Source organism: Oncorhynchus nerka, linkage group LG23 (genome assembly GCF_034236695.1).
Source record: "Oncorhynchus nerka isolate Pitt River linkage group LG23, Oner_Uvic_2.0, whole genome shotgun sequence".
In the NCBI taxonomy this organism is placed as follows: Eukaryota; Metazoa; Chordata; class Actinopteri; order Salmoniformes; family Salmonidae; genus Oncorhynchus; species Oncorhynchus nerka.
The window spans coordinates 4,237,647-4,250,000 of NC_088418.1; the positions used below are offsets into that span (position 1 = coordinate 4,237,647).

At 53.1% G+C, this 12,354-nt stretch overlaps 1 protein-coding gene across 1 annotated transcript in view; it reads right to left on the bottom strand.

Moving 5' to 3' along the window:
• The window catches only part of jag1b (jagged canonical Notch ligand 1b), a 41,446-nt gene that overhangs the window by 20,707 nt on the left and 8,385 nt on the right, over positions 1 to 12,354 (bottom strand). The window contains exons 2-5 of the mRNA XM_065008446.1: positions 12,145 to 12,256; positions 8,949 to 9,062; positions 995 to 1,104; positions 545 to 802 (exon numbers count right to left, since the gene is read on the bottom strand). Coding sequence (XP_064864518.1) covers positions 545 to 802; positions 995 to 1,104; positions 8,949 to 9,062; positions 12,145 to 12,256 — 594 coding nt within the window. The remainder of the gene's footprint in view (positions 1 to 544; positions 803 to 994; positions 1,105 to 8,948; positions 9,063 to 12,144; positions 12,257 to 12,354) is intronic.

Sequence of the window (12,354 nt, forward strand, 5' to 3'; positions counted from 1 at the left end):
CCGAGAGCGCAGGGCCGAGAGCAGAGGGCCGAGAGCAGAGGGCCGAGAGCGCAGGGCCGAGAGCGCCGGGTGAGAGCGCCGGGCGAGAGCGCAGGGCCGAGAGCAGAGGGCCGAGAGCAGAGGGCCGAGAGCAGAGGGCCGAGAGCAGAGGGCCGAGAGCAGAGGGCCGAGAGCAGAGGGCCGAGAGCAGAGGGCCGAGAGCAGAGGGCCGAGAGCAGAAGGCCGAGAGCGCAGGGCCGAGAGCAGAGGGCCGAGAGCCGAGAGCGCAGGGCCGAGAGCGCAGGGCCGAGAGCAGAGGGCCGAGAGCAGAGGGCCGAGAGCGCAGGGCCGAGAGCAGAGGGCCGAGAGCGCAGGGCCGAGAGCGCAGGGCCGAGAGCAGAGGGCCGAGAGCAGAGGGCCGAGAGCAGAGGGCCGAGAGCAGAGGGCCGAGAGCAGAGGGCTGAGCAGCCGGGCGGTGGAGGACAGGTAAGACACTGCGTAGTGCACTATATGGAATAGGGGTGTGAGTTGAACAGTAGAAGAGGAGGGACAAGGACCGACTCACCCTGGGCATGGTCTCCTTGGTGAACGTAAACGTGATGTTGGAGCAGCTGTTGTCGTGGTAACCGGAGCTGGGGTGACATTTGGTGGTTGGTGGGGAGGAGGGGAGGCACTCCCCAAGATTCAGACACGGCCGGACAAAACACTGCTCCTCCCTGATTGGTACACAGCTCTGACCAGACCGACACCCGGCCCCGCCTCCTCCGCTGCCTCGACCTTTGACCCCACCGCTGACCCGGCACGACTTAGGACCACACCACATCTGGAACCCAATCAAGATCCACACAATACGACTCAGAAATCTACCTGAGTTCAAGAAGTATTTATTTGATTTCAAATCGTTTCAGCGTCCGATAGGCAGGTTGCACTTTTGTGACTATTCTATTGGTTCCATTGCAGGTTCTTGGAGAGAAAACCCAGGTTGATGAAAGGTAAGAGAGTAGTTGGTACGTACCCTGGTACACACCACCTTCCCATTAAAACACTGACAGGTGTTGCAGTCCTCATCCCACTTCGCTCCTTCAGCGGTCAGACGACCGTTCACCGAGCACGGCCTCTGTGTCACTGAAACACAAAGACATAAAACAATCACAACGATGAAGGCTCTGACTCTGTTAACCAGCCTACCTTCCTGACTGACTGACTGAGTTAACCAGCCTACCTTCCTGACTGACTGACTCTGTTAACCAGCCTACCTTCCTGACTGACTGACAGTGTTAACCAGCCTACCTTCCTGACTGACTGACTGAGTTAACCAGCCTACCTTCCTGACTGACTGACTGTGTTAACCAGCCTACCTTCCAGACTGACTGACTCTGTTAACCAGCCTACCTTCCTGACTGACTGACTGTGTTAACCAGCCTACCTTCCAGACTGACTGACTGTGTTAACCAGCCTACCTTCCAGACTGACTGACTCTGTTAACCAGCCTACCTTCCAGACTGACTGACTGAGTTAACCAGCCTACCTTCCTGACTGACTGACTGAGTTAACCAGCCTACCTTCCTGACTGACTGACTGAGTTAACCAGCCTACCTTCCTGACTGACTGACTGAGTTAACCAGCCTACCTTCCTGACTGACTGACTGAGTTAACCAGCCTACCTTCCTGACTGACTGACTGAGTTAACCAGCCTACCTTCCTGACTGACTGACTGAGTTAACCAGCCTACCTTCCTGACTGACTGACTCTGTTAACCAGCCTACCTTCCTGACTGAGTTAACCAGCCTACCTTCCTGACTGACTGTTAACCAGCCTACCTTCCTACTGACTGACTGTGTTAACCAGCCTACCTTCCTGACTGACTGACTGAGTTAACCAGCCTACCTTCCAGACTGACTGACTCTGTTAACCAGCCTACCTTCCAGACTGACTGACTCTGTTAACCAGCCTACCTTCCTGACTGACTGACTGACTGAGTTAACCAGCCTACCTTCCTGACTGACTGACTGAGTTAACCAGCCTACCTTCCTGACTGACTGACTCTGTTAACCAGCCTACCTTCCTGACTGACTGACTGAGTTAACCAGCCTACCTTCCTGACTGACTGAGTTAACCAGCCTACCTTCCTGACTGACTGACTGACTCTGTTAACCAGCCTACCTTCCATACTGACTGACTGTGTTAACCAGCCTATCTTCCTGACTGACTGACTGAGTTAACCAGCCTACCTTCCTGACTGACTGACTGAGTTAACCAGCCTACCTTCCTGACTGACTGACAGTTAACCAGCCTACCTTCCAGACTGACTGACTCTGTTAACCAGCCTACCTTCCTGACTGACTGACTGAGTTAACCAGCCTACCTTCCTGACTGACTGACTCTGTTAACCAGCCTACCTTCCAGACTGACTGACTGTGTTAACCATCCTACCTTCCAGACTGACTGAGTTAACCAGCCTACCTTCCAGACTGACTGACTCTGTTAATCAGCCTACCTTCCTGACTGACTGAGTTAACCAGCCTACCTTCCTGACTGACTGACTCTGTTAACCAGCCTACCTTCCTGACTGACTGACTGAGTTAACCAGCCTACCTTCCAGACTGACTGACTGAGTTAACCAGCCTACCTTCCTGACTGACTGACTGAGTTAACCAGCCTACCTTCCTGACTGACTGACTCTGTTAACCAGCCTACCTTCCAGACTGACTGACTGTGTTAACCAGCCTACCTTCCTGACTGACTGACTCTGTTAACCAGCCTACCTTCCAGACTGACTGACTCTGTTAACCAGCCTACCTTCCTGACTGACTGACTTAACCAGCCTACCTTCTAGACTGACTGACTGACTTAACCAGTCTACTTACTGACTGACTCTGTTAACCAGCCTACCTTCCAGACTGACTGAGTTAACCAGCCTACCTTCCAGACTGACTGACTGACTTAACCAGCCTACCTTCAAGACTGACTGAGTTAACCAGCCTACCTACCAGACTGACTGACTCTGTTAACCAGCCTACCTTCCTGACTGACTCTGTTAACCAGCCTACCTTCCAGACTGACTGACTGACTCTGTTAACCAGCCTACCTTCCTGACTGACTGAGTTAACCAGCCTACCTTCCTGACTGACTGAGTTAACCAGCCTACCTACCTTCCTGACTGACTGACTGAGTTAACCAGCCTACCTACCAGACTGACTGACTGAGTTAACCAGCCTACCTTCCTGACTGACTGACTCTGTTAACCAGCCTACCTTCCTGACTGACTGACTGAGTTAACCAGCCTACCTACCAGACTGACTGACTGAGTTAACCAGCCTACCTTCCTTCCTGACTGACTGAGTTAACCAGCCTACCTTCCTGACTGACTGACTGAGTTAACCAGCCTACCTTCCAGACTGACTGACTCTGTTAACCAGCCTACCTTCCTTCCTGACTGACTCTGTTAACCAGCCTACCTTCCTGACTGACTGACTGAGTTAACCAGCCTACATTCCAGACTGACTGACTGTGTTAACCAGCCTACCTTCCTGACTGACTGACTCCGTTAACCAGCCTACCTTCCTGACTGACTGAGTTAACCAGCCTACCTTCCTGACTGACTGACTCTGTTAACCAGCCTACCTTCCTGACTGACTGACTGACTTAACCAGCCTACCTTCCTGACTGACTGAGTTAACCAGCCTACCTTCCTGACTGACTGACTGAGTTAACCAGCCTACCTTCCAGACTGACTGACTCTGTTAACCAGCCTACCTTCCTGACTGACTGACTCTGTTAACCAGCCTACCTTCCTGACTGACTGACTGAGTTAACCAGCCTACATTCCAGACTGACTGACTGTGTTAACCAGCCTACCTTCCTGACTGACTGACTCTGTTAACCAGCCTACCTTCCAGACTGACTGACTCCGTTAACCAGCCTACCTTCCTGACTGACTGAGTTAACCAGCCTACCTTCCTGACTGACTGACTCTGTTAACCAGCCTACCTTCCTGACTGACTCTGTTAACCAGCCTACCTTCCAGACTGACTGACTGACTCTGTTAACCAGCCTACCTTCCAGACTGACTGAGTTAACCAGCCTACCTTCCAGACTGACTGACTGACTTAACCAGCCTACCTTCCTGACTGACTGACTGAGTTAACCAGCCTACCTTCCTGACTGACTGACTCTGTTAACCAGCCTACCTTCCAGACTGACTGACTGTGTTAACCAGCCTACCTTCCTGACTGACTGACTCTGTTAACCAGCCTACCTTCCAGACTGACTGACTCTGTTAACCAGCCTACCTTCCTGACTGACTGACTCTGTTAACCAGCCTACCTTCCTGACTGACTGACTGAGTTAACCAGTCCTATATACATTCCAGACTGACTGACTGTGTTAACCAGCCTACCTTCCTGACTGACTGACTCTGTTAACCAGCCTACCTTCCAGACTGACTGACTCCGTTAACCAGCCTACCTTCCTGACTGACTGACTCTGTTAACCAGCCTACCTTCCTGACTGACTGACTCTGTTAACCAGCCTACCTTCCAGACTGACTGACTCTGTTAACCAGCCTACCTTCCTGACTGACTGACTTAACCAGCCTACCTTCTAGACTGACTGACTGACTTAACCAGTCTACCTTACTGACTGACTCTGTTAACCAGCCTACCTTCCAGACTGACTGACTGACTTAACCAGCCTACCTTCCTGACTGACTGACTCTGTTAACCAGCCTACCTTCCAGACTGACTGAGTTAACCAGCCTACCTTCCAGACTGACTGACTGACTTAACCAGCCTACCTTCAAGACTGACTGACTCTGTTAACCAGCCTACCTTCAAGACTGACTGAGTTAACCAGCCTACCTACCAGACTGACTGACTCTGTTAACCAGCCTACCTTCCTGACTGACTCTGTTAACCAGCCTACCTTCCAGACTGACTGACTGACTCTGTTAACCAGCCTACCTTCCTGACTGACTGAGTTAACCAGCCTACCTACCTTCCTGACTGACTGACTGAGTTAACCAGCCTACCTACCAGACTGACTGACTGAGTTAACCAGCCTACCTTCCTGACTGACTGACTCTGTTAACCAGCCTACCTTCCTGACTGACTGAGTTAACCAGCCTACCTACCAGACTGACTGACTGAGTTAACCAGCCTACCTTCCCTACCCAGCCTTCCTGACTGACTGAGTTAACCAGCCTACCTTCCTGACTGACTGACTCTGTTAACCAGCCTACCTTCCTGACTGACTGACTCTGTTAACCAGCCTACCTTCCTGACTGACTGACTCTGTTAACCAGCCTACCTTCCTGACTGACTGACTGAGTTAACCAGCCTACCTTCCAGACTGACTGACTCTGTTAACCAGCCTACCTTCCTGACTGACTGACTCTGTTAACCAGCCTACCTTCCTGACTGACTGACTGAGTTAACCAGCCTACCTTCCTGACTGACTGACTGACTCCTGTTAACCAGCCTACCTTCCTGACTGACTGACTTAACCAGCCTACCTTCCAGACTGACTGACTGAGTTAACCAGCCTACCTTCCTGACTGACTGACTCTGTTAACCAGCCTACCTTCTAGACTGACTGACTGACTTAACCAGCCTACCTTCCTGACTGACTCTGTTAACCAGCCTACCTTCCAGACTGACTGACTCTGTTAACCAGCCTACCTTCCTGACTGACTGACTCTGTTAACCAGCCTACCTTCCTGACTGACTGACTCTGTTAACCAGCCTACCTTCCAGACTGACTGACTGACTGACTGACTGACTCTGTTAACCAGCCTACCTTCCTGACTGACTGACTCTGTTAACCAGCCTACCTTCCAGACTAACCAGACTGACTGACTGTTAACCAGCCTACCTTCCAGACTGACTGACTCTGTTAACCAGCCTACCTTCCTGACTGACTGACTCTGTTAACCAGCCTACCTTCCTGACTGACTGACTGAGTTAACCAGCCTACCTTCCTGACTGACTGACTCTGTTAACCAGCCTACCTTCCTGACTGACTGACTCTGTTAACCAGCCTACCTTCCTGACTGACTGACTCTGTTAACCAGCCTACCTTCCTGACTGACTGACTCTGTTAACCAGCCTACCTTCTGACTGACTGACTCTGTTGACTGACTGACTCTAACCAGCCTACCTTCTGACTGACTGACTGAGTTAAGCCAGCCTACCTTCCAGACCTTCCTGACTGACTCTGTTAACCAGCCTACCTTCTGACTGACTGACTCTGTTAACCAGCCTACCTTCCTGACTGACTGACTCTGTTAACCAGCCTACCTTCCCCAGACTGAGTTGACCTACCTGACTCTGTTAACCAGCCTACCTTCTGACTGACTGACTGACTGAGTTAACCAGCCTACCTTCCTGACTGACTGACTCTGTTAACCAGCCTACCTTCCTGACTGACTGACTCTGTTAACCAGCCTACCTTCCAGACTGACTGACTGAGTTAACCAGCCTACCTTGACTGACTGAGTTAACCAGCCTGACTGACTGACTCTGTTAACCAGCCTACCTTCCTGACTGACTGACTCTGTTAACCAGCCTACCTTCCAGACTGACTGACTCTGTTAACCAGCCTACCTTCCAGACTGACTGACTGAGTTAACCAGCCTACCTTCCTGACTGACTGACTCTGTTAACCAGCCTACCTTCCAGACTGACTGACTCTGTTAACCAGCCTACCTTCTAGACTGACTGACTGACTTAACCAGCCTACCTTCCTGACTGACTCTGTTAACCAGCCTACCTTCCAGACTGACTGACTCTGTTAACCAGCCTACCTTCCTGACTGACTGACTCTGTTAACCAGCCTACCTTCCTGACTGACTGACCAGACAGCCTGAGTTAACCAGCCTACCTTCCTGACTGACTGACTCTGTTAACCAGCCTACCTTCCTGACTGACTGACTCTGTTAACCAGCCTACCTTCCAGACTGACTGACTGAGTTAACCAGCCTACCTTCCAGACTGACTGACTCTAACCAGCCTACCTTCCTGACTGACTGACTCTTGTTAACCAGCCTACCTACCAGACTGACTGACTCTGTTAACCAGCCTACCTTCCTGACTGACTGACTCTGTTAACCAGCCTACCTTCCTGACTGACTGAGTTAACCAGACTGACTGACTGAGTTAACCAGCCTACCTTCCTGACTGACTGACTGACTCTGTTAACCTACCTTCCTGACTGACTGACTGAGTTAACCAGCCTACCTTCCAGACTGACTGACTGAGGTAACCAGCCTACCTTCCTGACTGACTGACTCTGTTAACCAGCCTACCTTCCTGACTGACTGAGTTAACCAGCCTACCTTCCTGACTGACTGACTGAGTTAACCAGCCTACCTTCCTGACTGACTGACTGACTGAGTTAACCAGCCTACCTACCAGACTGACTGACTGAGTTAACCTACCTTCCAGACTGACTGACTCTGTTAACCAGCCTACCTTCCTGACTGACTGACTCAGTTAACCAGCCTACCTTCCTGACTGACTGACTCTGTTAACCAGCCTACCTTCCTGACTGACTGACTCTGTTACCAGCCTACCTTCCTGACTGACTGACTGACTGAGTTACTCCAGCCTACCTTCCAGACTGACTGACTGAGTTAACCAGCCTACCTTCCTGACTGACTGACTGAGTTAACCAGCCTACCTTCCTGACTGACTCTGTTAACCAGCCTACCTTCCTGACTGACTGACTCTGTTAACCAGCCTACCTTCCTGACTGACTGACTCTGTTAACCTACCTTCCTGACTGACTGACTGACTGAGTTAACCAGCCTACCTTCCTGACTGACTGACTCTGTTAACCAGCCTACCTTCCTGACTGACTGACTGAGTTAACCAGCCTACCTTCCTGACTGACTCTGTTAACCAGCCTACCTTCCTGACTGACTGACTCTGTTAACCAGCCTACCTTCCTGACTGACTGACTCTGTTAACCTACCTTCCTGACTGACTGACTGAGTTAACCAGCCTACCTTCCTGACTGACTGACTCTGTTAACCAGCCTACCTTCCTGACTGACTGACTGTTAACCAGCCTACCTTCCTGACTGACTGACTCTGTTAACCAGCCTACCTTCCTGACTGACTGACTCTGTTAACCAGCCTACCTTCCTGACTGACTGACTCTGTTAACCAGCCTACCTTCCTGACTGACTGACTATGTTAACCAGCCTACCTTCCTGATTGACTCTGTTAACCTACCTTCCTGACTGACTGACTGACTTAACCTACCTTCCAGACTGACTGACTCTGTTAACCAGCCTACCTTCCAGACTGACTGACTCTGTTAACCAGCCTACCTTCCACACTGACTGACTGAGTTAACGAGCCTACCTTCCAGACTGACTGACTCTGTTAACCAGCCTACCTTCCAGACTGACTGACTCTGTTAACCAGCCTACCTTCCTGACTGACTGACTGAGTTAACCAGCCTACCTTCCAGACTGACTGACTCTGTTAACCAGCCTACCTTCCAGACTGACTGACTCTGTTAACCAGCCTACCTTCCAGACTGACTGACTCTGTTAACCAGCCTACCTTCCAGACTGACTGACTGAGTTAACCAGCCTACCTTCCAGACTGACTGACTCTGTTAACCAGCCTACCTTCCAGACTGACTGACTGAGTTAACGAGCCTACCTTCCAGACTGACTGACTCTGTTAACCAGCCTACCTTCCAGACTGACTGACTCTGTTAACCAGCCTACCTTCCAGACTGACTGACTGAGTTAACGAGTCTACCTTCCAGACTGACTGACTCTGTTAACCAGCCTACCTTCCAGACTGACTGACTGAGTTAACCAGCCTACCTTCCAGACTGACTGACTCTGTTAACCAGCCTACCTTCCAGACTGACTGACTCTGTTAACCAGCCTACCTTCCAGACTGACTCTGTTAACCAGCCTACCTTCCAGACTGACTCTGTTAACCAGCCTACCTTCCTGACAACGGGGTCCAGCTCTGTCTTGGGGACACAGGCAGCGGTAGCCATTGATCTCATCAATACAGCTGGAACCAAAGATACAGGGAGAAGACTGGCACTCGTTGATATCTAAAACACAGGAGAGAATAAAACAGGGATCAGGAACACTCTCGTTATGATCAACAAAGACAGTTAGATTTGTGTGCTGACTTTTCAAATGACAGCCTTTAGAGCGCAAACAGTCACCAACAGACTAGCAAACAGTCACCAACAGACTAGCAAACAGTCACCAACAGACCAGCAAACAGTCACCAACAGACCAGCAAACAGTCAACAACAGACTAGCAAACAGTCAACAACAGACCAGCAAACCGTCTCTAAATCAGCCCAGATGTATTACCAATCTCCCCTCCCTCCTACACCAGACCCAGGATCTCCCCTCCCTCCTACACCAGACCCAGGATCTCCCCTCCTCCTCCTACACCAGACCCAGGATCTCCCCTCCTCCTCCTACACCAGACCCAGGATCTCCCCTCCTCCTCCTACACCAGACCCAGGATCTCCCCTCCTCCTCCTCCTCCTCCTACACCAGACCCAGGATCTCCCCTCCACCTCCTACACCAGACCCAGGATCTCCCCTCCTCCTCCTACACCAGACCCAGGATCTCCCCTCCACCTCCTACACCAGACCCAGGATCTCCCCTCCTCCTCCTCCTCCTCTACCAGACCCAGGATCTCCCCTCCTCCTCCTCCTCTACCAGACCCAGGATCTCCCCTCCTCCTCCTCCTCCTCTACCAGACCCAGGATCTCCCCTCCTCCTCCTCCTCCTCTACCAGACCCAGGATCTCCCCTCCTCTACCAGACCCAGGATCTCCCCTCCTCCTCCTCCTCCTCCTACACCAGACCCAGGATCTCCCCTCCACCTCCTACACCAGACCCAGGATCTCCCCTCCTCCTCCTACACCAGACCCAGGATCTCCCCTCCTCCTCCTCCTCTACCAGACCCAGGATCTCCCCTCCTCCTCCTCCTCCTCTACCAGACCAGGATCTCCCCTCCTCCTTCTCCTCTACCAGACCCAGGATCTCCCCTCCTCCTCCTCCTCCTCTACCAGACCCAGGATCTCCCCTCCTCCTCCTCCTCCTCTACCAGACCCAGGATCTCCCCTCCTCCTCCTCCTCCTCCTCTACCAGACCCAGGATCTCCCCTCCTCCTCCTCCTCTACCAGACCCAGGATCTCCCCTCCTCCTCCTCCTCCTCCTCTACCAGACCCAGGATCTCCCCTCTTCCTCCTCCTCCTCTACCAGACCCAGGATCTCTCCTCCTCCTCCTCCTCCTCTACCAGACCCAGGATCTCCCCCCTCCTCCTCCTCCTCTACCAGACCCAGGATCTCCCCTCCTCCTCCTCCTCCTCTACCAGACCCAGGATCTCCCCTCCTCCTCCTCCTCTACCAGACCCAGGATCTCCCCTCCTCCTCCTCCTCTACCAGACCCAGGATCTCCCCTCCTCCTCCTCCTCCTCTACCAGACCCAGGATCTCCCCTCCTCCTCCTCCTCCTCTACCAGACCCAGGATCTCCCCTCCTCCTCCTCCTCTACCAGACCCAGGATCTCCCCTCCTCCTCCTCCTCTACCAGACCCAGGATCTCTCCTCCTCCTCCTCTACCAGACCCAGGATCTCCCCTCCTCCTCTACCAGACCCAGGATCTCCCCTCCTCCTCTACCAGACCCAGGATCTCCCCTCCTCCTCCTCATCTACCAGACCCAGGATCTCCCCTCCTCCTCCTCCTCTACCAGACCCAGGATCTCCCCTCCTCCTCCTCCTCCTCTACCAGACCCAGGATCTCCCCTCCTCCTCCTCCTCTACCAGACCCAGGATCTCCCCTCCTCCTCCTCCTCTACCAGACCCAGGATCTCCCCTCCTCCTCCTCCTCCTCCTCTACCAGACCCAGGATCTCCTCCTCCTCCTCCTCCTCTACCAGACCCAGGATCTCCCCTCCTCCTCCTCCTCCTCCTCCTCTACCAGACCCAGGATCTCCCCTCCTCCTCCTCCTCTACCAGACCCAGGATCTCCCCTCTCCTCCTCCTCTACCAGACCCAGGATCTCCCCTCCTCCTCCTCCTCTACCAGACCCAGGATCTCCCCTCCCCTCCTCCTCTACCAGACCCAGGATCTCCCCTCCTCCTCCTCCTCTACCAGATCCAGGATCTCCCCTCCTCCTCCTCCTCTACCAGACCCAGGATCTCCCCTCCTCATCTACCAGACCCAGGATCTCCCCTCCTCCTCCTCCTCTACCAGACCCAGGATCTCCCCTCCTCCTCCTCCTCTACCAGACCCAGGATCTCCCCTCCTCCTCTACCAGACCCAGGATCTCCCCTCCTCCTCCTCTACCAGACCCAGGATCTCCCCTCCTCCTCCTCTACCAGACCCAGGATCTCCCCTCCCTCTACATTAGAGCCATGATCATTAGCAGCATGTAGAGAGCTGCAGGCTGGACCTGCAGAACACAGCCTTGTGAACAGACAGGAGGAATGTAGAAACCATCTGAAAGCCTTTAAGAGGGAAAACAATCTGAGTAATCACAGTCAGAGAGCACCGCTATGTGTGGGTGTGTGTAAAACAACACTGTTGGTTGATTAGCTGTTGGCCTCGTAAGCCAGTCTGCCCCAGTGTGTGTGTGTGTGTGTGTGTGTGTGTGTGTAATCCAGAGCCCAACAGTGACAGTGCCAGGGCCAAGGCCAAGATCGAGGCTGGCCTGGTGAGGCCGGAAATGGCCCGATGCACAAAGCTCCGATAATTAGCCGGCTAGACTGTCCCATCACCCATGTCCTCACTCCTCATCCCCGGGGGGAGAGAGGCAGGGGTGGGAGAGAGTGAGGGAAGATGGGTGAGGCAGGGGTGGGAGAGAGTGAGGGAAGATGTGTCTGGCAGGGGTGGGAGAGAGTGAGGGAAGATGGGTGAGGGCAGATGGGTGAGGGCAGATGGGTGAGGGAAGATGGGTGAGGCAGGGTGAAGAGGGGTGAGGGAAGATGTGTGAGGCAGGGGTGGGAGAGAGTGAGGGAAGATGGGTGAGGGCAGATGGGAGAGAGAGGATGAGTGAGGCAGGGGAGAGAGAGGATGGGTGAGGCAGGGGAGAGAGAGGATGGGTGAGGCAGGGGAGAGAGAGGATGGGTGAGGCAGGGGAGAGAAAGTATAGGTAGTGTCAATACGTACTGATCCTGCAGTCTGGCCCAGCGAAGCCTGGAGCACATTCACATCGATACCAGTTATCACCATCTACACAGGTCCCACTGTTATAACTAGAGAGGTGAGAGAGGTCAGTTATTCACATCGATACCAGTTATCACCATCTACACTGTTATAACTAGAGGAGAGAGAGAGAGAGAGAGAGAGAGAGAGAATGAGGGAAGGAGAGAGAGAATG